Consider the following 27,343-nt stretch of genomic DNA (forward strand, 5'->3'; position numbering starts at 1 on the left):
TAATAATAATAGTGAAGAAAAATAATCCCAAGGAAAACAATAGGGCCTTCGCCCTTTCAGGGCTTGGGCCCTAATGATTCCAGCTTTGTGACATGGTGCATTATCCTGCTGGAAGTAGCCATCAGAGGATGGGGACATGGTGGCCATAAAGGGATGGACATGGTCAGAAACAATGCTCAGGTAGGCCGTGGCATTTAAACGATGCCCAATTGGCACTAAGGAGCCTAAAGTGTGTCAAGAAAACATCCCCACACCATTACACCACCACCACCAGCCTGCACAGTGGGAACAAGGCATGATGGATCCATGTTCTCAATGAATTCTGCCTCTACCATCTGAATGTCTCAACAGAAATCGAGACTCATCAGACCAGGAAACATTTTTCCAGTCTTCAACGGTCCAATTTTGGTGAGCTCTTGCAAATTGTGGCCTCTTTGTCCTGTTTGTAGTGGAGATGAGTGGTACCCGGTGGGGTCTTCTGCTGTTGTAGCCCATCCGCCTCAAGGTTGTGTGTGTTGTGTCTTCACTGCATACCTCGGTTGTAACGAGTGGTTATTTCAGTCAAAGTTGCTCTTCTATCAGCTTGAATCAGTCGGCCCATTCTCCTCTGACCTCTCGCATCAACAAGGCATTTTGGCCCACAGGACTGCCGCATACTGGATGTTCATTCTTTGTAAACCCTAGAAATGGTTGTGTGTGAAAATCCCAGTAACTGAGCAGATTGTGAAATACTCAGACCATGCCACGCTCAAAATTGCTTAAATCACATCACCTTTCTTTCCCATCCTGACCAGTTTGGAGTTCAGGAGATTGTCTTGACCAGGACTACACCCCTAAATGCATTGAAGACACTGCCATGTGATTTGTTGATTAGATAATTGCATTAATGAGAAATTGAACAGGTGTTCCTAATAATCCTTTAGGTGAATGTATACCTGCAACATGTCTACCAAGCTTTTGAAATGACGTGCAATGCAAGCGGTACTGTTGAACAGCACATGCTGATTCAGTAAAATATGAACAACTAGTGCTATAGTTACATTTCGTTTAGCTGCTTTTCATAGATTCAGTTGTGAACCATCTATACATCCATGCATTTTCCAAAACCATTTCCTATGTCCTATGTGGAGTTGTGGGGGCCCTGAAGCCTATCCCAGCATCTCAGGCCATAGGGCAAATTAAACAGTTTGTTAGTATTTTTTTTTAATTATAACTAGTGCTGTCAAACGATTAAAATATTTAATCGCGATTAATCACATTAATGTCATTGTTAACTCGCGATTAATCGCACATGTCCCATTTTTTTTTCTCATTTAATGCTCTTGTCAACATGGAAAAGTTGATTGGCTTGCTTTGCGCAAACGTTGGCATATACTGTGTTCAATTTCACATCACTTAGAGCAAATAATCTCTCACACAATGTAACTCTGTCCATCAATAAAAAAGTGAAAGAAATACTGACGAGGTCCTGATATTGACGAGGGGGCGGAGAATTCGCATCAGCTGTGTGTGTGTGTGCTTGGCCATCAGCTGGTGTTTCAGACTGGATGTGCTGCGATGATGATCGCTTAGTTCACAACGACAAAACACACAGATCGCTTTGGTCTTGTCAATGGAACCATTTGGCAACTTTTAAAAGTAAACTTTGCATTCAGAATCTTATTGGCATCCATTTCGGCGTCTCGCGCTCGTCATCCACTCAAAACGTAACGTTAACCAACTATTTGGCCAGCTTGCAAGCCCAAACAAACTGCGGCGTCGTGCCTGTTGTTTAGTTTCCGGTCTAGCTAGATCCGCTTGTGCTTTGGTCAACAAAGCAACAAAGCGTCCTGTTGCAAAAGCAAGTGAAAAAAACGACAAAGTTTCCTAGGCCAAAAAGACCGTTAATCGCGCGATAAAAAATTGACGTTGTTAAAATTGGTTTGCGTTAACGCCGTTAATAACGCGTTTAACTGACAGCCCTAATTATTACTATTAAAAAAAATGGTTAAAAAATAAAGTTGTCTTCTGGGAAACATGTAGCTTCTGAAGACCAATAAACAAAAGAAATAAAAAAAATATTCCGACTAAGAACAATTTAAACGGTTCATCCTGTTCAAAAGTTTACACCCCCCTGACTCTGAATTTATCATGTCGCCTTCATGGGCTTCAAATACATGTTTGCAGCTTTTGTAATAGTTGTGTATTAGTCCCTCAATTGTCCTCAGTGTGAAAATCATTCAGTCCCTTCAAAGTAGCTTCCTAAGATACACTTGCAAGCAAGTCATTGTCTATTTTCTTGACATTGTTAACTTTAACATTATTTGATACTGTCAAAACAAGGTAATATGGGTAATCCTTTCTTTAAACACTTTGTTTGAACTATTGCACCTGTATACTCATTTGCCTCATCAATGCTGTTTGGCAGAGTCGCCGCACATCTGCTCATGTTTAATAAAGCTATTACTTTCCCTCCGCTGATGCTTGCAGACTGACATTATTTATGAATTTATTTCATGACACATCCCTTTCCAAAAGACAACAGTTCCTTGTGAAGGTGAATCCGTCATATGGTCTGCTTACTTGGGCAGCTTTTCCAGCTGAGAAGTATTTGTTATGATAGTTAATCATGCATTCACACAGCCAAGAGCAACACTGACAGAGACCCTTCAGAGCATTATTGTTTCTCTATATCTGGGCACATTCCTTATTTGTACCTTTTTACGCTATCTGACATTAAGGCAACCACATATGATTGATGTGAAGGCTCCAACATGGAGGACCACCCCTGTATTGGTGTATGTCCAATAAGCCACTATTTGTACGAGATGCAGTGCAGTGTGAAGATGGTTTACTGTACCTGTTGGGCCCTGTCTGCCCAGGTCACCGGGTTCTCCGTAGAATCCCTGCTGTCCGATTTCTCCTTTAAGACCATCAATGCCAGGATCACCCTATTATAATGGTTTTTACAGAAATAGTTGCACAGTTATTTGTTAGTAATTAGTCATTTAGCAGACAAGCGACAGTATCCTTATTGCAACATGACATCATGACTTTTGCGTAAACATACACGCCACTTTCGAGTCAAGTGGCGTGTTATCTCTACGTATTTTGAGGTATCTGCGTGTATGCGTGTATGTCTACGCCATTAATGTCCGAGTGGTTCCGCGTGTCTGTACACGCCGTCAAATGTCCGAGGGAAACGAAGCAAAATGTAGATCTATATCTGGGGAGCGATATATATTTTTTTTTCCTAGGATGGTGAGGGAACAGTCATAAATGCCATTAACCCCAGTGATGGTTTAGGGACAGGGTTGAGGTAAGTCATATATTTACAGTAATAACGTTAAGTCAACGGCGTTCATAAACACGCTGAAAAGCGATTATGTGTGTTGATAGCACGGCAAACCCCAACCCCCTTGGAACTTGACTTGATCAAGGGTACAATCATGGTAGCTGTGGGAATCAAACCAGCAATTTACCAATTACCAGCTCTGCGCTATATCACATTGAGGTCTGTTCTTTACACAATGCTATTTGATGGCTTCAGGAGACTTTTTGTTGCTTAAAGGCGTAGTTCACTTTTAAAACAAAACTTTTGCTGATAATTTACTCACCCCCATTTCATCTAAGATGTCCATGTCTTCAGTCGAAAAGAAATTAAGGTTTTTGATGAAAACATTCCAGGACTTCAATGGGAACCAAACGGTTCAAGGTCCAGATGAGAGTTTCAGTGCAAACTGTTCAAGGGGCTTTAAATGACTCCAGACGATGAATAAGGGTCTTATCAAGCGAAACGATCACTTGTTTTGAAAAAATAAATAACAAAGTTTCAGTTTTATAAGCTCAAATGCTCGCCTTGCTCTGTTCTGTGATGCGCATTCGTGACTCTCCTGTTCGAACTCGTTGAACAAAATGAACAAATCTTTTTTCGAGTCATGACTAGATAAGACCCTTATTCGTCGTCTGGAATCGTTTAAAGCCCTTTGAAGCTTCACTTAAACTCTCATTTGGACCTTGAACCGTTTGGTTCCCATTGAAGTCCTGGAATGTTTTCATCAAAAACCTTAATTTCTTTTCGACTGAAGCTTTGCTTTTGCTTTTCGCCTTGCTTTTGGCTTGCTTTGAGCTTGCTCAGTTGGGGTTATTTAGTGTTTAGCAATGTTGTTGATCTGTGTTGTGCTACTTTCATGTTATCAGTGTGAAGCTGCTTTGATACAATCTGTATTGTGAAAAGCGCTATATAAATAAATGTGACTTGACTTGACTTGACTTATGTAAAATAGTAGCTTAGACATTCTGCAAAACATGAGGTGTGGTACAGGTTTGGAACAACAAGAGGGTGAGTAAATAATAGTGGTTTCAATAATAACTAAGAGACTCTTTTTTTTTCCTGTAGACTCTTTGCTATGCTGATTCTGAAGTTTACGTTGTGTGCAGGTTTTCACAACTCTCACTTTTACAACCCTTTACATGTTTGAATTTGAGGCTCAGTGAACTTTTATCGGCCTTTGGGCCCCTTGGGTTAAAATGTTCGAGAAGTCTGAAAAAAAGATCTGCCGGAGAAATATGGAAAGGCTTTCCACTCCAGTGAAGGTGGGATTCTCTCCAAAAAACATTCAACACAGAGCAAGTCTGTGACTTCCTATTTGTCTTCACGGGGACTTGGACATTCTGGATGTTTTAATTCCAACCTATACTGCCAAACACTGCTGCACGCTCTCCTGAGGCCTTCACACTATGTGCATATCAAACTTGGCCTGCAGGACAGTTGATGTATGGCGCATGTTCTTCCTTACTTTACTATGGCAAAAACAGGTTTAACATGTGTAAAACAAACCTCTAATCTAAATGCTTTTGTTTCCAAGGCCTACCGTAGCAAATATGAGACTGTTCCAGAGTTGTAGTGGGGTAATTTTTCTCAGGGGTGGGAAACTTACTGGAGGTCCAGGTGGTCCTTTCGATCCTGGGGGACCTGGGGCGCCCATTGGCACGTCTCCATAGAGCGGGCACACGGCTGCACAAGTTCTTTTCACGGAGTTGGCGAATGTGGACATCTGCTCCAGCACCACCTGCTTGCAGACCTCAACAACATGTTGAGCAGGGAGAGGGGGGCCCTACGAGAGAGATCATTACCACTGAAACATGGAGCTCGGTCCACAGCACCAGTAGTCTGAAAATGTGTGGCTGCGTAATGAAGGAGAAATAAATACGGCCAACAATATTTCACCAGCCTCATTATGGATTTACAGCCACACTAAATGAAAACCTTGCCCCGAGCTGCAGAGAAAGCTGCACTAATGAGAAAGCGTTTACTAGCGATCTTGACACCAAAATGGTTACCACATATTTCATGCATGTTACGCCAAGTGCCACAAGGACTGAATCTCCCAGAAGTTTTGAAAGCTTTGTCTAAAGGTGAAGATTGTCAGTCGGCAGATGAAATGCAAAACACTTAAAGGGCGCATATCATGCAAAATCCACTTTTTTAGCCCTTAAATGCATTTTGTTGTATATTTGGAGTGTTTATAAGTACAGAAAAGATGAAATTATTCTCTTCAGGTGCTTCGTTTATATCTTTATATTCTGTTTTGGTCATATTTTTCAACCTGTTCAGATTTTTCTGTTTTCTATGACGTTTTTTGAGCAAGTGCGTCACCGTATTTGCAGCGGAACTGCCAAATAAGGACATCGACTACCGGCCCAACACTTCGAGCAATCCGCCATTATTATTTCTCGCTCCGATTTTGTAGTCCGAGCTCAATGATGCAGAAGTTACGAGAGGGCAAGTCAAAATGTTCGATTGTTGGATGTACGTTAGTGACCTGAAGCACTTCAAGGATTCCCACTTCAACAACCTCCGCCAGTAACGTTATACAGAAGGGTTTGCCGATTGACTTCGTCTGAATGAGGGGTAAATTCCTTCTATCATTTAGCTGCTGTGTTTTCTGACGCTTTCTAAACGTAAGTTATCATATTATTATTATCAATACAGATTGTTTGTGGTAAGATTAGAGCGTAGTCAGTTATCTTGTTTGTGTGCTTGTTTTAACAAGAGAAATAGTCGACTTTCACTAATAACACAACATAGTTAACTACACACCACTGCATCCATATGAAGACGTTGTTCTGCAGGTTCGTCGTCGTCTTTATCGACTCGCTCGCTCTGGCTCGAATATGTAAGGCTTGATGGACGAGTCTTCTGTTGTTGACATTTTGTTAACGTGTGAATAAAAATGTTCTTTGAAGCTATAGTAATCGTATATCTCTAATCAAACTACAATAATGGCCGAACGTGGGGAGTTGAACTGACCGTGAACTCATCGACCTGGAAAGCGGGCGGGGAAAGACGCAACTCCTTTTTGTTTAAAGGGGCCGCTTTGAAACGGGTCGCTCACAGACGCACATCAGAAAAGGGGCCTGTGGAGCTATAATAATGAGGAATTCAGACCCAAGCATTGCAGTTATGCTTTATATAGACCACAAATAAGTAAAAATGAATGATTTAAAAGCATGATATGTGCCCTTTAAAGCCCTAAACCAGGGGTAGGCAAGTTCGGTCCTAGAGAGCCGCTGTCCTGCAGAGTTTGGCTCCAACACTGAACAAAATCTCACCTGCCTATAGCCTTAGTAATCCTGAAGACATTGATTAGCTTGTTCAGGTGTGTTTGATTAGGGTTTGAACTAAATTCTGCAGGACAACGGCTCCCTAGGACCGAACTTGTCTACCCCTGCCCTAAACAGACATTTATTTAAGCTTAACTAGGAAAGTGTGAATTTCAGCTTTCTTATGGACCCTCGGTTGCTTATGGACCATAACAAAAAGTCCATAAAGTCCCTCAGGCAGGTGGCAGCTGTTTGGTCAACATGTCCAGACAGCTATTGTCTATCTAGGTAATAGGACTAGGAGCACAGCTTTTACAAACATATGTCAGTACATCATAATATTTTGGCCAGAGAATTATATTAATACTTAATGATACACTATGTAGCTTTTGGCTCTCTAGCGGTTAAAAAAATTGTGAAAGAACATTGTTTTGGTTGTGCTTTGGCTTTGCTTGACTGTGTGGAAGAAACATGGTTCTTACTCATCATAAACCCAAAAAAGACAGAGATTACACTACTGCTCATAAAACATTCACGACTAGGATTAAGAGATAAAACTGGTTTAGATGGAAAGTATCTCAAGCTGACAAGCTGAAGACATTACTGTTGAACACAGTGCTTCCCTCAAAATAAATTGCAGCGCAGTGCTACAACAACCATAACGAAATGAGCCTTCACAATAGAATATGCTTTACTGTGCGTTCACACAAATTCGCGCCTACCTCGTGTAGTTATACGCTTGAACACTTTGAATCCCTTCGCGTGTAAAGATTGAAATTGACACGTTTAAAAACTAAAATTTGAAGCGGAATTTACGCGCGTCAGAATCAAAACCAGTTGGCGGCCATCTTTTTTATGTTGATGGAGCATTCATCGAGAGAGTCACCGCTCTGTATTTGCTCTGGAGAGTGGCGTGGGGATCATCCTCGCCGTATTTGTGTCCACCGGACCCTTCGGAGGCGAACTGTTTGGCTAGTTTCACCATTTGCTCGCTCCAGGAGCTGCGCTGGATGACGGCCGCCTGACCCGCGCCCAGTTTGATGACCTGTTGTCCCGCATCGGATCGAGGATCACCCTCGCCCTCATCCACCTAATCTAGCTGTCATTTATTTTTGTTTTGATGACAAATAGAGCCCGCCTCCAATAGTTATTAACCTGTCCTGTGATATTTTCTCTCTCACGTCCAGACACGAACTTATGCACATGTATGTTGGTTGTCTTTACATTATAATAATATTTCAGATAATCTAGATATGGAATAAATAATTCAATAAAAAAATAAACATGTCTTGTATATTGAAATTAAGTTTCAAGTGATAAAATATTTGCTTTGTTGTGCATTAGACCCACACCAGGCATTTAGTCATATTACAACATAATTTATTGAAGCATCAAAACACATCACCACATGAGCAAGCAGCTAGGCTCCTGATTGGTTAACGCAGTGCAAATTGTCGTCAAAGTTCAGATTTTTCAACGTGGACAGCAGGCGCGAATTCGCGCCAAACGCGTGAATGCACAAATAGCACTAGCTAAATCATTCGCACTTAACACGCCAGACGCTCCAGAAGCCCGTTCTCATCCTTTGGCGTCATATAGGTGCCGTTATATGACATTTTGTCAACACTACGCTCAAGCGGGACTGAAATATCTGACGCAGGTCTCTAGCCGTGCCTTTAGCAATAATGGCGACTGGCTCTTTGAACTGAAAACATTTTGTACATCCAGCATAGTGAGCCTTATGATTTCTCCAGTTGCCAGTCTCTTCCTCTTTATACTATTTCCAACCAACACGAAAACGAAAGTTATGAGTTTCAGACTTACTGGTGGGCCTGGAGGGCCCTGAAAGCCCACTGGACCGCCGTCTCCTATCACTCCCTTGGAGCCTACACGGCCTTTTCTACCCGGCTCTCCAGCAGGGCCTCGCTTTCCTCTGCTTCCCTGTTGCCCTGGCACACCGGCATCTCCTGTCTGGAAAACAAACAAATACAAACACACCCATAAACAAGCAAGTGCACTTTTGTGTACATATTTCTCAGTGATATCTCGACAGCAACCCTGGAAAGAAATACGAAACGGAAACCCAAAAAAGTATGCTCATGTGGCCATCGCTCGGTTCTTTGCAATCCTGCTGTTGCTGTGAGAGTGGACAGATTAAACCCATCGCTGCTAATGCTTCTACGAAAAAAGCTCCATGGTGATAAAGTAAAATTACAGTCTTACCCTGCCTTTAGGTCCTTTGACTCCCTTTGCACCCTGTGGAAACAATGTGGTGTTGTGAGAAACTAGAACCATGTGATAATGGAAATGTGTCAATGAACTGCATTTGAGTCGATTATTACCTTCTGCCCTGTGCTTCCCTTGATCCCTTGAATGCCGGCGTCACCCTGGAAGATACAAAAGCAAAGTTTGCGATCGCATTCAGGATTTGATGCAACAAATGTGATTTGTAGTTCAAAATAAGTGGTCAAGGTGTTGTGAGAGGAAACCCAGAAATGGTGGTGACGCTTTTCATTCCTTTGTGTTTGTGTGAAAAGCAAACCGAGAAACCATTTGGCGTAATGTGCCCTAATCAGAACATTACCCTGGAATCTAACACATTAGCCTGAGATCTAATTTTGTTTACTCGGACTCTCAACTCCTCTACGATGTTTGCCTCAGTGTTTCTGCAAACAACTACTTTCATAATTCTTCCTGGATGTGTGTGCATTTGACTTCTAGACCAAAGACCCCTTTTCAGGAACAAACCCAATATTTTCCATTGTCTAACTCTTGAATGCTTTCCATTTTCTAAAATGTCCTAACCATGCATTTTACATAACATCAGGAAGACCTGTCATTCGTTGTTCTGGTAAATGTGTCTTTACACTAGCTAAGGAGTCATCAGCACTTATGTCAATATCCACGCGATGCTGAAATAATGTTTAGTTAACAGATGGCCACAAAAGGGAAAAGACGGAGCTCTATTAACACCATGTGATGCTTCATCATCTAACACTGGAGTCCCTGTGGAAATTTGATTAATTTCAAATATGTGGATGACATGTCTTGTCTGCAGTGACATGTTTAAATGAAGTGTGGCGATCTTCTCAGAAGTTTTAGCGTTTGGTTGATGCTGGAGTGAGAACAGAGCAGTCATCAGTTTCTCTGCAGTGTGACTGTATTTGCAGCCAAGATCTGCAGCGCTAACCAGCGAAGAGCTGCGCTGCTCAGACATGACTCCAGTGTGAAAACATGCTGAGGTTCTCTAGGCTTTCAGATGACGGCCGGTGTGTTCTGGCTTACCTCCATTCACTTTTTTTTGTGAATGGGTCAGTTCCCACTTCTCAAGAAGATATTGCAGCAGTGTGTCAAGGCTTCAATGAATCTGATGACAGGTTGTATTAGTATGCATTTCACAAATGTTTAAAGGGGTGATGTTTAAATGTTTTCCTTGAGCTTTTGACATCGAAGAGGTCGTCATATTATAAGATATCCTGTAAGTTTCAGAACTGAAAACGCACTTGTTAGTCCATTAAAAGCTTTTATTGACACCAGGCTCAGCAAACGACTTGTTTTTCAAAGTGGGGAACTATGACGACAAAGAGGATAAACCCCACCCCCGCAGATGAAGATCAACGCGGCTGGTTAAGCCCCGCCCACCGATTTACGCATTACACGCATAGCTAAATAACATAGATGCCTACCTCGTGATGTCAAACCGGATCGATCTACCGAGCGATACAGAATATTGTGCAGCGCCTGGTTGTGGAAGAAGACAGTCGCTGCATAAGCTTCCTCTGGACTCCAATAGGACTAAACATTATTTTTAATGACGTTCAGCTGATGAGGTAAAACATCGTCCGTCTGTTCGCTTCATTTCACTGAGGATTGTTTTGTACTCAAGACTGGATTTGCAGAGCGATTAAGAGTAAAGAACGGTGCTGTGCCGTCTATATTGGATCTGACAGGAATGGTGCAACACACGGACTCTGGGTCCAACATGTATGGGCCAATCACTCCGGTCGCCATTTTACAACATTAGACGTTATCAGAACAATTTCCCCCAAGTGCACCGACGGGTGAGTCGAAACTCATTATAAACTGCAAAACTGTTCTCCACCCACAGTGGGTGTTTACTTCCAAGTCTTCAGTGCGAGACGCCCATAAAAACCCAGCGTTTCTCAGCTAGGCTCAAAACTAGGGTACAAAATAGCCTATTACTTGTTCATTTTGATGTTTTTGAATGCAAAAACCAAGCGAATGTCATAAGTCGACCTCAGACAACAATATAATACAATTTAAATAGCCAGTTCATGACCCCTTTAATTAAATGGTTGCCTATCACAGCAGTTTAGCCCATTGGTTTGCTGCTGCTTACTGTAAATGCTCATTGTAATGATTCAGTGTGTATAGATGCCAAAAGCACAACACAAAAAAAATGTTGGCCTCAGTTTTTTATGGATCCCGGGATATCTGGTTTCAGTAAGGCACATGATCTTATACATCTGTATAAAGATTGATGAACTGATATAGACATGTACTATATTTACAACTAGACAATGATTTGCAGGAGATTTATTTTATGATATACATAATGCCCTGTCTAGCCATTGTGGTGTCTCGCAAGATTCAAAATGCCCACTTTTTTGTCTCAACAAGTTAGTGTTAAATTTGCGCTTCATAAATGAGAGGAGGTCATTACCTTGGGGCCTGGTCTGCCGGGGATTCCCATATGCCCCTATGAAGAGACATGGCATGTTTTAGCATTTTGGAAGATATGAACTTCTATTTCAAAAGTTTTGGAAAATGGCTCACCGTTCTTCCAGGGGGCCCGATAAATCCCGGTCTTCCTGGCTTTGCAGCAGAGCCCTTGTAACCTTGCGGCCCCTGGAGAATATAGCACTTTATAAATCTACCAGAAGGCAGGGTGTATTTCTATGTCGTAAACGTCCAAGGTAAATTTTTTTAGGTGGAATTTACAGAAGTCACATATATAGATCAGTGTGGATCTGAAATAGATCAGCACTTACTGTGAGTCCTGGAAGGCCCATGTTCCCTGGAGGCCCTTGTTCACCTTTCTCACCCTGTGTTAAATATGCAAGCACATTACATAAGCACACACAACAATACCCAATCAGACAGATGCTTCTTTAGAAATGGATTTCAGAGAGTAATTTAGCAATAGTGCACTCTAAAAAATGCTGGGTTGTTTCAACCCAAATTTGGGTAAAATATGGACAAACCCAAATGTTGGGTTGAAAATGAAGAGCTCTTTTCCAAAACGCGTTAAACGACATTTTTTAAAAAAATGAGTTTGTCGTGTCATTCTGCTGCGGACAGAACCCTTTCACTGCTCTATCAACGTTTCATGCCGAATCGCTATATTTCCTTGTTTAAAATGTACTGCAAGATACAGTTTCTTTCCAAACCACGATAAGCGCCAGCCCTGTTTTTAGCCTAAACACGATAAATCCTCAAATTCAATGAGCGCTCTACACAATCCAGCACGGCGGCACTCTGAACAGAGGTTTATTATGTTCATTCATTCCTCAAAATGAGTCCTAGTTTTCTAGTCGACTAGTAGTAGATCATTTAAGCCATTTGTATTATCAGTAATCACATATATTGATTTAATTAAATGGGAGAGAAACCATATGAGCGTTTTTAATTGCATATTCCGCATCTCAACGTATGCATAAAGCTTGCCACAAAGAACCGGCAAAAGTAATGATGGATGAAACATTTGAATTGTTTATTAATAAACTAGTGTTTTCTGTCAGACCCCGTTTACACCTGGTATTAAAATGCGATCTGTATCCAGATAAGTTATCCGGATAATAAAAAACGCATGTTAATGCAAGGTGTAAACGCGTTGTGATCGGATCGCGATCGAATCTGCCTGACCACATCTGGAGGTAGTCTGGCTCGCATTGTGTCCGGATCTTTATAGGTGTAAACGCAATCTGGTTGTTGAAACCACATATGTATATTTTACTCCTCCCAAAAATGCTAAAAAATAAACGAGTGAGAGCGTGTTATATAGGCTATATGTCATGTTATAGCCTAGTCAGATGCGACACGCATCACCGCAGATGAGCAGCTGAGCGTCTATTCAACGTGCAAACATCGAAAAGTAAGTCACAGACGCAGTTAACACATCTTCAAGTAAAGAAACGAAATTATCTTACCAGGCCTGTTGCCACTCTCTCTTATTGATGTCTCTGATTTGGAAATTAGCTGATGATCAATAAAATGCCGCTCAGATCTGTTGCTTTTGGTGGCGTGCAATCCAATAAATCTGCATATAACGCAGGAGGTGAAGATCGGATTTATATCCGTTTTGCAAAAACACATTTATGTGGCCAGGTGTAAATGGAATCAGTACTTATTATCCGGATAACTTATCTGGATACAGATCGCATTTTAATACCAGGTGTAAACGGGGTCTCAGTGTCAGCAACAAAGATAAAGTTGATGATGCTTACTCGCCATCTTCGCAGTGAACGCGCATAGAGAAACGCATACTTCGAATTAGCCTACATACGCAGAGAGTTGCCAATTTATTTTAGTTTTTAATTGTTTTGTTTAAAAGTAGATATTTAAAGCTTTCTGTAGCTTAGTTCTCAGGCCTGTGTGAGGCAAGCATCGCGGTGTTTCGGTTCATATTATGAGACGCGCTCCGGTTCACCTGCGCGCCTCTGTGTCCTGATTATATTGTCTGATATTTACTTCTAATGTATTAATCCAGTCAATTTGTCGATGAAACATTTATTAAAATGAAGATACAATTTATATGAAACGAAATTTACAAGCTTTCTACAAAACAAAACTTAATAAGTGGTCAAAATCATGTCTGACGCACTCCAAATATTTTCCGATATTGGGCAGCTTTTGAATTTTGATCCTATCTTACTAATCTCATGCGGTTCCCTTTTCATAGCCTACTCAACATAGATGAAATAATAAAAATAAGTAATGTAATATTATTAAAAACAAATGTGAAATGTTTATTTTGTTTTTTTGTTTTTTTTAACTTATATTTAAGCGTCATGCTGCTCTGCTTTGCTCACATGTTATGTAGCCTGTGTGTGTGTGCATGTGCTGGAGGGGTGCCCATCCCTTTTTTGAATATCGTTATCATATATTGATCATTTTTAATAATTCGCTTTTTTCATGCATATGTTGAAATTGGTATTAATAATTTGTTTTTTTCATGCATATGCTGAAATTGGTACTATTTGTTTGAGGTTTATTTCGATTTATAGCGTTTTGGAAAAAAATAAAATTAACTTTTAAATTATCATTAACAATATTGTTGTTTGATTTAATAATTATTGTTCAAAATGTTCAGACTGAACCAATAAAACATTTAAACAGGATAATTTGAATATTCACAAAATGTGTGGGTCTAGGTAAAAAATGTAGTTTTCCTGAAAACTATTGAAATGGATTTATAGCGTTTTGGAAAAGAGCTCTTCAAATGTAACTTCAACTCTCACTTTCAACAGTACATTTTTAACCCAACATTTGGGTTTGTCCATATTTTACCCAAATTTGGGTTGAAACAACGCAACATTTTTTAGAGTGTGGTTCTGATTCAGATTTTCACTTACAATTCTGATTCGTTAACCATTGTTTTAGGATTTTTAGTAAATTGAATCAATCAAAACACAAAGCATAAAACAGTCCACACCACAACTATAGCGAAAATATCGTTGGAATCACTTTCAGAACGATTTACTCAGCTGATGAACAATAAAAACATTGACAGCCAATCAAAATCCATCCTACTTTAAAGAGCTTAGATGACAAAATTGCAGCACGTACTTGATACTCAAAAACAAGGACTTCAGTACTATTACTTAAATAGACATCTGACTGTAGTACCTTTACTTGTATTTGAGTCAAATTTAGCAAGGGGTATCTGTACTTTTACTCCAGAAATAAAGCTGTGTACTCAGTCATTCTCTGGTTATAGACTTTCTAGGAGTGAACAGGTCTTTACATTTGTCAGATTATGTTGAGTTCGATGAGTGATTCACTGGAAAGAACTGTTATAGTTTGCTTTACATTCACTTGCTGGATGGCAGATTTTAATCAGTAGTTTAGTGTGTAAAAATTACAGTATTTAGGTGTGCATCAGGGGGAAAATACAGGTCAAGAAATGTTATCAAATGTCATGAAAATCATTCTTTTCCTCTATACTTTTTTTTACAAGAATCGTTGAACTCTTAGGTTTCTGAGGAAGTGTTAGGTTACCCTTTCGCCAACTTGTCCATGTCTTCCCTCGGGTCCCTGTGGTCCTTGATAAGCCTGCATGCCATGACATTTTAAGCAAGCTAGTGAGCATGAAAGCATTGGAAAATATTATTTCTGAACTTTATATGAAACCGCAATCTATACCTCAATTCCAGGGTCTCCGTCTCGGCCTTGCAAACCTGGATCACCAACTATACCCTGATATATTCAAATGAATTATGATTTCAATGATTTCACTTAGTGGTCAACAAATGATTTGTCATTATAACCGGTCGTCAAGTTACCAACCTTTTCCCCCATTCCACCAACTCTTCCTTTTTGGCCTAGAACACCCTGTGGAGAGTTAAAAAGATAGATGTGTGCCAAATAAAAATGTTTTCCATCATTCAACTGACTGGTTAAAGTTTTTGATGAAAACATTCCAGGATTTTTCTCCATATAATGGACTTCAATGGGAACCAAACGGTTCAAGGTCCAAATGAGAGTTTAAGTGCAAACTCGATTCCAGGCGATGAATAAGGGTCTTATCAAGCGAAACGATCGCTCATTTAATAAATAAATAACAAAGTTTAAGTTTTATAAGCTCAAATGCTCGCCTTGCTCTGTTCTGTGATGCGCGTTCGTGACTGAACAAATCTTTTTCCGAGTCAATTGTTCGTTGAATGAACCAAATGACTCAAAAAAAAAACATACGTTCATTTTGATATCGTTTCACTTGATAAGACCCTTATTCATCATCTGGAATCGTTTAAAGCCCTTTGAACAGTTTGCACTGAAACTGTCTTTTGGACCTTGAACCGTTTGGTTCCCATTGAAGTCCATTATATGGAGAAAATCCTGGAATGTTTTCATCAAAAACCTTCATTTCTTTTCGACTGAAGAAAGAAAGACATGGACATCTTGGATGACATGGGGGCGAGTAAATTTTCAGCAAAGTTTTTTTTTTAAAGTGAACTACTCTTTTAAGCACAGCAGCATTATTTTTGGGAATGTAATAACTAGTATACATACTGGCTTTCCCTTTTCTCCAGGTGTTCCTCGCTCCCCGGGATCTCCCACAATCCCCTGTGACCGAGAAGAGACAGTTTATAAACATCAAGTCAGATTCCTATGACATTTGCATCATTTCAAAAAGACTACATGCTTTACTGCTTGGGATGTCAACGGATTGAATTTGGCAGGACGTCCACACAAGCCGGGTCAGAATCTGTATACAAATACTGAATTGAGCTTTAATATTCCCCCAAACCACCATATTTTCAGAGATGACATTTGCAAACAATTTTGTTGATGGTTAAAGATTCCCTGCAGACAATCTCATTCCTCTTCAAACCCCAAAAGATCAGGAATTTGAAGCTTGTGGGTTTTCTTGAAGCTTTGCATTCCTGTTTTCTAATTGTCCCAAAGCAAAAAAAAAAAAAAAGTCTAATAATAGGCATTATGCTTTTTCATCATAATAAAGTTTGTTCTTTTAATTTTGGGGTCCCAAAATTATTCTTTTTATTGAGATTCACCCCCAGAATCCTAAAACGTTTCCACCTAGTCCTCCATGAGATGTGCACATGCAGTAGATAATCCAACAAGGTGTCCGATTTTCAATTTAAGATCGACCCATGGCTTTCAAATGTCATGCAGAAGGTCTTTATACCGTTTGACCCCGTGGTCCTCGAGATCCTTCGGCTCCGGGTAAGCCTTCGTTTCCCTGTTTCAAGAAAGAATGTGAATTGTGAGATTTCCAACCAAACACAGCAACAAATGTTTTCGAGACAAAAACAAAGCAGAGTGAGGGAAGAAAACATACCTTCACTCCTTGATAGCCCACAATCCCCTCGTATCCCCGTTCTCCTGCTGCACCCTGGGAGATGTGGTGGGGAGCAAATGAGTCATTCATATCCCCAATAACACTATCCATCTCGCGTATATTTTATCGAAGCAAAGTGTTTTAGAGGAGAACGTACAACTTCGCCCTGCTGGCCGGTTTCACCCCTCTCTCCAGGTGTCCCTCGCACTCCCTGTGATCAGATGCATACCATTTTAGCACAAAAACCACAATCGACAAAGTTGCATTAGATAAAAACGTCAACCATATTGGCTGTTTTTGCAACCAGTTGGTGTCTAAATGGGATTCTGTGTTTACCTTATGGCCTGAAGCTCCTTTTAGCCCTTTCAGGCCTTTGGGTCCTCTGTCACCCTGTGTGAGAGAAGACCATTCGTCAATGTTAACCTACAAGGCTGTCAAAGTGGGCTTTGCATTTGTTTAATGTATTACCTCCTGGCCTCGAAGTCCTCGCATGCCCTTTTCTCCTTTGATACCCTCTTCACCCTGTGGGACACAAGTTGACCCCCGTGAGTGGGTCTGTACAACAGTGCCAACCCAGATATTGTTCAATATAGCCACTCACCTTAGGCCCAGGTTCTCCTACGTGTCCATAATCTCCAGTCTTCCCACGTATCCCCTGCAATGAGATGAATGCCTTGTAATAGTAAATCGAATGTAATAACGGCAACAGATGCAGACTTTAATTGGCCAATAAGGTTGGCCAAAGACGTAAAGAACTTTGTTTACAGTGCTGGAAAAAGGCTATATGACAGCCTGGAGCTACAGAACGGCTGGAAACGCTTCCCTCCATGTTGGTATAAAAATGCACTTGACCAAACAGGATCCCTACTCACATAATTGAACGACTGCCAGTAGCTTTCTGGGTTATAATGAGAAAAACCTACTCTAAATGGCAAGCGGTGGATGTCTTAACTTCTTATGGTTTTGTTTTCTTGCAAATGTATTTCTTAAAACGTAAATGCATTAACAGTATGTTGGTGATTTAATGCTTCAGAACACTAAACAGGGATTTAACGTGCTCTTGGACCACTGAGGTCAAATTTGTCATTTGGTTGAATCATGTAATGTCTTTCTTCCCTTCATTTGTAAGCCATTATCATGCAGATTTTTATCTGTGAAGTTCTCCAAAATAAATGTAAAAATGTTAAAGGAAAAAAAAACACTTTTGCTGATAATTTATTCACCCCCATGTCATCCAAGATGTCCATGTCTTTCTTTCTTCAGTCGGTTTTGTCGGCGCGTATGGTCGGCGCGTATGGTTGGGTTGCGGAGAGTTCAGGTTAGGGAGAGTTTGTGAGTTATAACGGAAATCATTATGAACATCAGCTATGCTAATTATTTCCCATCTGCCTTTCTGCTGTTATCTCGGGACGCTTGTCCCGAGAAAAATGCCGTTCGTCAGGTCCAGTTTTGTGTCCAGCCTCTCACGGGGATTTCGGATGCCCCAGACGACTCAACGCCTGCGATATGTTATGGCGCCGTTTTATTCATAAACAATATTTATATTTAATATTTATATTTAAACAATATGAATGTAAGCCAGAGGAGAACTGGCCCCCGACTGAGCCTGGGTTCTCCCAAGGTTTTTTCTCCATCCAATCTGATGGAGTTTTGGTTCCTTGCCACTGTCGCCTTGCTTTTGGCTTGCTTTGAGCTTGCTCAGTTGGGGTTATTTAGTGTTTAGCAATGTTGTTGATCTGTGTTGTACTACTTTCATGTTATCAGTGTGAAGCTGCTTTGATACAATCTGTATTGTGAAAAGCGCTATATAAATAAATGTGACTTGACTTGACTTGACTTTTGGATGTAAACACTCCAGGATTTTCTCCATATAATGGACTTCAATGGGAACCAAACGGTTCAAGGTCCAAAAGACAGTTTCAGTGCAAACTGTTCAAAGGGCTTTAAACGATTCCAGACGATGAATAAGGGTCTTATCAAGCGAAACAATCACTTATTTAAAAAAAAAAAAAAGTTTACGTTTTATGATGTCAAATGCTCGCCTTGCTCTGTTCTGTGATGCTTGTTCAAGACTCTCCTGTTCAAACTCGTAAATGAACGAATCTTTTCCAGAGTCAACTCATTCATTTCGTTCGTTGAATCAACCAAATGTCTCGAAAAAGATTCTTTTATTTTAATAAACGAGTTTGAACAGGAGAGTCATGAACGTGCGTCACAGAAGGCGGCGAGCCTAAAAAACGTTATTTATTTATAAAATGAGGGATCGTTTCGCTTGATAAGACCCTTATTCATCGTCTGGAATCGTTTAAAGCCCTTTGAACAGTTTGCACTGAAACTGTCTTTTGGATCTTGAACCGTTTGGTTCCCATTGAAGTCCATTATATGGAGAAAATCCTGGAATGTTTTCATCAAAAACCTTAATTTCTTTTCGACTAAAGAAAGAAAGACGTGGACATCTTGTATATTACTTGGCTAACCTTAAAGTAAATCCATGGTAGGCTAAATGGATTCAGTATCAATACAGATTCTGACTGGATCATTGCACACAGTGTTTCTCCTTTTTGTCAGCGGTGTTTTATCTGCCCTAAACTGATTTAAACTTGACATCTGTGTTCTTCGCTGAACTCAAGCGCTTTTCGCTGGATGTCTTGAGCGAGACGATCAAAGCAATCGCGTCTGCTCTACCGAGCTCGTGCTGCGCTCACTGCCGTTTGGACTTTGAGCCGAGCAGATAAATGCTCCGTGTGGCGCACGCAGTTCAAATGAGTTTCGTTCCGCTTTCGGCGCATAAACATTATCGAACATTTATCGACCTCTTGATATCGTTTTATCGAGAGAAATTATATCGCGATAATTATCGTTATCGTTTTATCGCCCAGCCCTAACGTTATGTGACATAATTGTTCTCCCGCTGTTTTTTGACCTCTTTCCATGGTTTAAAAACACTAATTGGTCGATATTATGTATACTTTCTAGCTGTAACGTTACCTTACCCTTGCCCGTTGCAATGTGCAAATGAGATAAATAATGGACACAAATGAAAAACATGAATTTGTTTATTTGATTTCATTCATTTATTTATTGTTGCCAAATGGACAGATCTTTTTATAGTTTCCTCGTTACCAAACGTTAGCCTAGCTAGCTTGCCAAGCTATTTTCATAAATAATCTGTAAGATCGTTTGTACCTTCATCTGTGGCTGGAGGCCACTGTCTAACATCATCAACCCAACAAGTCATTCTGCCTGGCTGTAGCTGTCATCGAGGGTGCGTTCACGTTATCACCGAGGTTTGTTTACATACCGGTGCATATGTCTATGCCGGTGTAACAGCTCGGTAATGGCGTCGCCACAAGATGGCAGCCTACACAGAATGCTCGTCGGATTCGTCTATAAGGGCAAACCAGGAAACATTATAAAATATTAAACTAATCCCATGTCAGGGGACCTTTAAAGTCCCCGTGAACCGGAAGTTGCAAACGACTTTTCTCCAGTGTTGTGACGTATTTGCGAGAGAAACGGAAAACTAAATGAGGCAAAATAGTGGGCGTGGCCAGAGCCCGTCTAACGGAGAGCCTTGGCACTTCCTATTAGCCCCGTTGTGTATTATCTTGGTTGCAGTTCCATTAGAATTCCACTGGAGGTGATCACGGGCGAGAGCAGAATGAATGGGAGTCTATGGGGCTATAAACGGCTAAAAGTGTCTCTTTCATCTGCTTGTCGTTAAATCAACATACAGTAGATTTTATTGTTGATTCCGCAAGTTCAATATAGATAATAGGCCAAAAGTCGAATGAACGAGTGCTTATGTCCTTTCGATGTCTTACAGGTTAGGCCGTTGTTGGCCGGAGCACGCTAGCATTCTGCTATTGTGTGACGTCATCACATCTTTGAACGGATTTTTAGAACAGATAAGTGAACTTAAAAATGCAATTTTCAGCTGATTGTATTTTCTTAGCCCTCCCTTTTGAATGCAACTTTCAAATTACTTGACAAAAAAATTACATCCTGAGAAAAGTGGATTTCTGGGGGTGAAACCCCCTTGACTCCCATTCATTCTGCACTCGACCGTGAGCGCCCCCGCATGGACAGAGACGCGTTACTGCAGCCAGTCCAGAACCCGGAAGTAACCAGCCAGTGCCAATTCTCTTCAATTAGACATTCTCTGGCGTGGCTTTTTTTCCAACTAGTACCTGATTGGATCTAGAAAAATGGGTGTTTCATTCTGAAGTGGAGGATGACGCAAGTTTACACACGCTGTCAATCAATGCTCGCTCGGCGTTCACAAACACACAGCAGCTGTCAGTTGGAGGGGCGTGGTTATAGATGTTAAGGAAACACCCAAACCGTAAAGCCAACGTCATTGGGCAAGGTCCTCCAATGCAGAGTGGAAGGGCATTTTCAAAATTTAATTAAAGATTACGAAGCCAAATATTTTTTTTTTGTGTGTGGATTGACTTGCATGTATGAATTGTTCACCACAAAACGATCAATTTAGGCAAACAAAGTAAGTATGGTCAATTTTGATTTCATGGGGACCTTTGGTTTCTTCTGGACTGCAGTTTCCAGTGGTGGATCCCATTGCTCCTCTGCATAAGGTTGAACTCTGCTCAACTTTGTGGCATTTAAGTTGCTTTGTTCAAGAAAATGACTAGCCATTATCAAACACTGAGCACAGTTAGCTAACAGCTTCCTCAGTGCATTAAATTCTGTGCTACAGCCACACTTTGCAATTAGTGGAGTAACCTTTGGGAAAAGGGGTTCACAAAACATAGTAAAGACTTTTACAGACTCTTCCAGGTACAAAAGAGACCACACACGGCAGCAGATACACAGTGTGTTTGCACTCAGTCGGGACTAAACACCACATGGCCCCTCCATCAGGCAGATCCTCTCATACCCAGATTATCAAAGTACTGTTTTTGGGAAGATCGTATAGATTCTATGACTGATTATCAGTCTTCAAGTTCAGTAATGGGAAAAGAGCACGTTCACTCCGTCACATGCTCCCGGGGCTGACTTTTAAAGATATTATTCCAGCACACCACAGAGAACTGGAGTCGGATCAAAGAGGTAAATTAGTCATAACTCTGGGGTGGAAAGAATCGAGTGTTCCCCCCAAGGTTGCTCACGAACATGAGCTGTGCTTGCAGACACGTAATTGGATCCTGATGCACTGTGGCATGTCCTTTAATTAAGCTGATCGGCAGACATTGTCTTGTATGTTTGCAGGACCTGTTTAGACTCTAATGGTTTTGCTCCCTTTGACTTCTTCTCAGAGACTGATTTTTTTTCTTCCATTTATTTATTTATTTATACCCGTGCAACTCAAAAGGAAGTGGTGTACCGTAAATATAATGATTCTGGAAGCATTTTAAATAGTCACATTTCTCACGGTGTCTCAGAACATTTCCGACAGGGCAACCATACCGGACGTTGTTTTAATGATGATAATGTGTAAACCTTTCAAGACCTGCCATGAACTATGAAGCTGTTAAGTGCTGATATAGTTTTGTTGGTAACACTTTACAATACGGGTGCACTAATGAGCATTTATTCATGCTTAACTAATGCACAGATAATACTGAATTAATGTGTAACTTATGATTGTTTAAGCTATTCATTAATGATTACCACAAATAAGGTAAGGTTAATGTATAAATATGTAATTGTGGATTAATTCCATAATAACTCATTTTTTAACTAATAGTGTTAATTAATATGTTAATTACCAGAATGAGCCAAAGCCTTGTATTTCAACTTCCAGGTACACTAATATGCATTAATACATGATTAATTACTTCATTGTTAGTGCAAATTCATGTGCAAATTACTAAATGACTAGTTAATAATGATGTGCCCCATCAAGTAAAGTCATAACATAACGATACCTTTGCAAATCATTAGCTAATGATTAATTAAAGCAGACAACTGGAAGGTGAAGTGCATAGTTTTGACTAATTGTGGTAATTAACACATTAACTTACAGTATTAGTAAATAAAATATGTTATTAAGGAATTAATACACATTGACACGTTGAATTAATAGCAATTCATGCATTACTTCATCTATTAATCATATAGACTCTTTATTAGTTGCTGATGCAGTGATCATTAATTAATGGTTTAGTTCTTCATGAGTTATACATTAACTCATGATTATCTGTGCATTAGTTAAGTGTGAATTAATGCATATTAGTGCACCCGTAAAGTGTTGCCATTTCTAGTTTTTGTTTTTTTTTGGAAGCCACAAGTCACTATTATTACAAAATCATGGTATGAGTAGTTCATGTTTTTTTTCCTCCTTTTTTATGTTGAACATGTTGCAAAAAATGTTAGTTCAGACAGTGTTGTTACTGTATAAATCTATATCCATCACCGGTTGCCATTGTAATGAGATAAGAGAGTAGCTGTCAATGTGGAAAGATAAAGAAAACCTGTAAATTTTGCCTCACTCATATACATTAATTTATATACTATTCAAAACTGCTCACGTCACACATTGACCTCTCGATTGAATGCTGCATCCGAGTGTAAATGAGTGAGTCAGACAGGTAGACTCCACTGCACTGTCGGCATAACCATCATGTCGCATCCCGAATGAAGAAAAAAAAAACTACTTGAAATCTGATCTGACCATTAAGACTTTAACGCATTTCTAAAAGTCTGTCTTTAATTAGATTTCAAACCACATATGGATGTGGTGTGGATTGGGTTTGTAAAATTTGGAATCATGTGGGTTTTTTTGCTGTTCGGTACAAACAACTAAAGGGATTTTACAACCACTACAGTAAGTCAAAAAATGCTTGTCTGAACAAAACCAAGACAATCGCCTCGAAACCTTCCAAGAATGCAAGATATTTTGAATTTATATAATTTAGTCAAGTCAAGTCACATGTATTTATATAGCGCTTTTCACAATACAGATTGTATCAAAGCAGCTTCACAGCGGTGATAACATGAAAGTAGTACAACACAGATCAATAATATTGTTAAATATTAAATATCCCCAACTAAGCAAGGCGACAGTGGCAAGGAACCAAAACTCCATCAGATTGGATGGAGAAAAAACCTTGGGAGAACCCAGGCTCAGTCGGGGGCCAGTTCTCCTCTGGCTTACATTCATATTGTTTATATATATAAATATTAAATATAAATATTGTTTATATATAAAACAAGGGCCATAACATATCGCCGGCGTTGAGTCGTCTCTTCACATAATATAATGTAATATAGTTAATATTATATATATGTTTACCATTACCTTTTTTGTGTAGAGTTCTTAAAAACATGAAACAGACTTCTTGTGTCATCAGCCAAACAGCATTATGATGAAGTAAATCTTATTGTGAGTAATCGCATTTACAGCTTAGATTATTGCCTGAAAATCCTTATGGTTTCATGAATTGCAAATCTCATACTTCCAAGGATTACTGCCCCAGCCATTGAGCGATTATTGACCTTCTTGGTTTGTCCTTTGCAATTTTATTCAACACTGCTTTACACAGGTTTTTCTTAATTGTTACGAACGCCACATGCTTCTGACAGGCTTTAGCTATTAGAATAGTTTTAGCCCATCTCTGACAGTGATTACTGCTGCTGTCAGTGAATAAAAACCTCCCACAGGATGAGAGAAGCCACAGTGTTTACCATTTTCCCAAAGCGAGTCGTGACTCTTGTTTCCATCATGCTGTACTTCAGTAATGCTTACCACAACTTCACTTCCCAGAGAGGATCTATTCCAGATTAATTCCCTCTTTCATCGATCTCTTCCTTCCTGAGTGTCCTAAGACCTTAATGACCAGCGGCTACTGTTTGTTGTTTGACCAACTCAAACACACACTATGGTGAGAGATTTCAGACAGGACTCTTACCCAGTTTCCCAGTCTGCCGGGCTCTCCCGTATTCCCCGGCAGGCCTCTGTGACCCTACGGAAGGAGGATACAGCTGTAGAGTTTGCATTGCAGAGTTTATTGTGTCGGAAGAGGTTTCGGCTACGACGTACCTTGGGTCCTGGCCGTCCCTGGACACCCGGCTGTCCATGCACACATTTACAGGTTGCTCTTCCTCTTCCTGCTGTTAAACCAATCTCAGCGTATCCTCCGCACTGTTGAGGATCAAGCCGATGAGAACAGGCTGACCAACAGCTGAAAGCTCAAGCAGAAGAAGCCGACTCACCACGCTGGAGAGCTCACAGCAGCCTTCAGAGGAGGCCTGATCCGCATCACAGGACACTTGCATCTTCTGGAGATCCACCTGCGCAAGAAACAAATACTTACTACATCTATACTGGGCTCATAGACCTGATCCTCCAGAGAAACATGCACTTCTGTTTTTGCAGTAGCGCTGTATATTTCTCTCGCTGGTGAAGTACATTTACTTAATGTAGAGTTAACGGGTTGTTATAAGCCTTGCAAGCCTTTTTAAAAAAAAAAAAAAAAACTTTTGCTGATAATTTACTAACCCCCATGTCATCCAAGATGTCCATGACTTTCTTTCTTCAGTCGGCTTTTGATGAAAACATTCCAGGATTTTCTCCATATAATGGACTTCAATGGGAACCAAACGGTTCAAGGTCCAAAAGACAGTTTCAGTGAAAACTGTTCAAAGGGCTTTAAAACATTCCAGATGATGAATAAGGGTCTTATCTAGTCATCATGACTCGAAAAAAGATTCATTCATTTTGATGAACAGGAGAGTCACGAACGCTCATCACAGAACAGAGCAAGGCGAGCATTTGAGCTTATAAAACTTAAACTTTGTTATTTATTTATTAAATGAGCGATCGTTTCGCTTGATAAGACCCTTATTCATCACCTGGAACCGTTTAACGCCCTTTGAACAGTTTGCACTGAAACTGTCTTTTGGACCTTGAACCGTTTGGTTCCCATTGAAGTCCATTATATGGAGAAAATCCTGGAATGTTTTCATCAAAAACCTTAATTTCTTTTCAACTGAAGAAAGAAAGACGTGGACATCTTGGATGACATGGGGGTGAGTAAATTATCAGCAAAAGTTTTTTCAAAAGTGAACTACTCCTTTAAGTCTCTATGGCGTTTGACTAGCACTAAAACCCAGCCGATAGTGAGACGGGTGATAAACACATTTGCTGAAGTAATCCAGCTTTGAGCTCTTTTATCGTGACTCGTGTTTCACTGGACTCGTACCGCTGCGCTCCACATCGCAATTTTACAATGAAAGCCAAACATGGAGCTGGTCATGTGATGGAGACATCAAAATGTATTTGTTTTTAAATCATGCACTATGGTAAAAGTGTCCTGACGTCATGCTATAGTATTGTGCACGGCACCATAGGCGGATCGTGTGTAAGGCCTAGCCTTCCACTGACCCTGGGTCGAACAATGGCTTCAACGCATTAGCAGTGGCTTCGGCCAAATATGCACCTGCACATTTAAACTAAATCTAGTAATAAAGTGAAAATTAAAATAAATAAAAAGTGTCGACCTGCTCATGTTGCATCATACTTTACGCATTTTACAGAGTTGCACATTATAACCAATCCAGCCCGTTCTCATCCCAAGGCGTCATATACTGACGCTATTGACATTTTGTCTACATCCAACGCACTTGGCACCCTTTACCTCCCAGATACTGTATATATGGGCCAGACGGTGCCTCCTAGTGGTCTAACCCTAACCCCTGACCTAAGCCTACCCATAACCCAACAAAGCTCTGTGCGGGTTATATTGACGCTAAAGGGTGCCATGTGCGTTGGATTTAGACGAAATTTCAAAAGTGTCACTATATGACGCCCTAGGATGAACTAATCACACACGACTCTGCTGAGTTTATGAATGCAACGGCCAATCGGAGGCATTAAGATTATTAATCGCTGAAACGCCAGAGCTTTGATCCGTGCACGAGCTGAACTCTGAACTCTGCACTCTCACGAATACTCTCATAATAATCGGATAAACAAACAGATTTGGTGATTGTGCTCTTGAAAGCGTTGAAACTAATATAGGTTGTTCCATTTACACAAACACTATTACACTTAAAGTACACTAAAATAAAGTGCTACAAACATATCTGATCGTTTTAACAGTCCTGTTCCCCCATGGACACTATGTAGCCTACTTATAGTAATTACAATAACTGGATAATAACATTCTTAGTAAGTGTTAAATAAAGTTTAACAAATATGTTTATAAACTTGTGTGTGGGCAAATTTAATCTAAAACTACTGAATAGTGAACTTAAAAATATATTAATACACTCGGAACAATAAAGTATACTCGGAAAATATGGAAAAGTTTACTTAAAAATATAGCCCTTTTTAATTACTTATCTGCAATTTCATTAAAATTATTAAGTACACTTGACTTAATTAGGAAGCGTCTATAACGCCAACTCTAAAATTGGGCTTTCTCATGCTTGCGTACAGTAATGGTCCGATTATGATATTATTCATCGCAATGTATTGAATCATGATATGTATTTCATTAGTCAGTTACCCATCCCTCACTACTAAACACAGGCCAAGTATACGTTATTGGAATAAAAAAACAAAAACAAACCAACCATAACCATTATTGACCCAAAATTGTAATTGTCATCATTCACTCATACTCATATGACTAACTCATGCCGATGTTTTCCATAAAACAAAAGTGAATGAGTGCTCGAGTTTCAAAAAATGCATTATAAAGTTAAAGTTATAAGTCTAAATCTCATTTGCTACTCATATTCATATGTAGC

At 40.1% G+C, this 27,343-nt stretch overlaps 1 protein-coding gene across 1 annotated transcript in view; it reads right to left on the bottom strand.

The window, feature by feature from the left end:
- LOC120492264 (uncharacterized) overlaps positions 1-27,343 on the bottom strand; it is a 38,296-nt gene that overhangs the window by 5,285 nt on the left and 5,668 nt on the right. The window contains exons 4-24 of the mRNA XM_039690460.2: positions 24,803-24,880; positions 24,630-24,731; positions 24,499-24,552; positions 17,229-17,282; positions 17,096-17,149; positions 16,964-17,017; positions 16,785-16,838; positions 16,628-16,681; positions 16,475-16,528; positions 15,838-15,891; positions 15,115-15,159; positions 14,971-15,024; positions 14,827-14,880; positions 11,598-11,651; positions 11,383-11,454; positions 11,270-11,305; positions 8,928-8,972; positions 8,809-8,841; positions 8,410-8,556; positions 4,920-5,096; positions 2,840-2,930 (exon numbers count right to left, since the gene is read on the bottom strand). Of these exons, the coding sequence (XP_039546394.2) occupies positions 2,840-2,930; positions 4,920-5,096; positions 8,410-8,556; positions 8,809-8,841; positions 8,928-8,972; positions 11,270-11,305; positions 11,383-11,454; positions 11,598-11,651; positions 14,827-14,880; positions 14,971-15,024; positions 15,115-15,159; positions 15,838-15,891; positions 16,475-16,528; positions 16,628-16,681; positions 16,785-16,838; positions 16,964-17,017; positions 17,096-17,149; positions 17,229-17,282; positions 24,499-24,552; positions 24,630-24,731; positions 24,803-24,880 (1,420 nt within the window). The remainder of the gene's footprint in view (positions 1-2,839; positions 2,931-4,919; positions 5,097-8,409; positions 8,557-8,808; positions 8,842-8,927; positions 8,973-11,269; positions 11,306-11,382; positions 11,455-11,597; positions 11,652-14,826; positions 14,881-14,970; positions 15,025-15,114; positions 15,160-15,837; positions 15,892-16,474; positions 16,529-16,627; positions 16,682-16,784; positions 16,839-16,963; positions 17,018-17,095; positions 17,150-17,228; positions 17,283-24,498; positions 24,553-24,629; positions 24,732-24,802; positions 24,881-27,343) is intronic.

The sequence above is a fragment of the Pimephales promelas genome, chromosome 11 (assembly GCF_988280905.1).
Source record: "Pimephales promelas chromosome 11, fPimPro1.hap1.1, whole genome shotgun sequence".
Taxonomy (NCBI): Eukaryota; Metazoa; Chordata; class Actinopteri; order Cypriniformes; family Leuciscidae; genus Pimephales; species Pimephales promelas.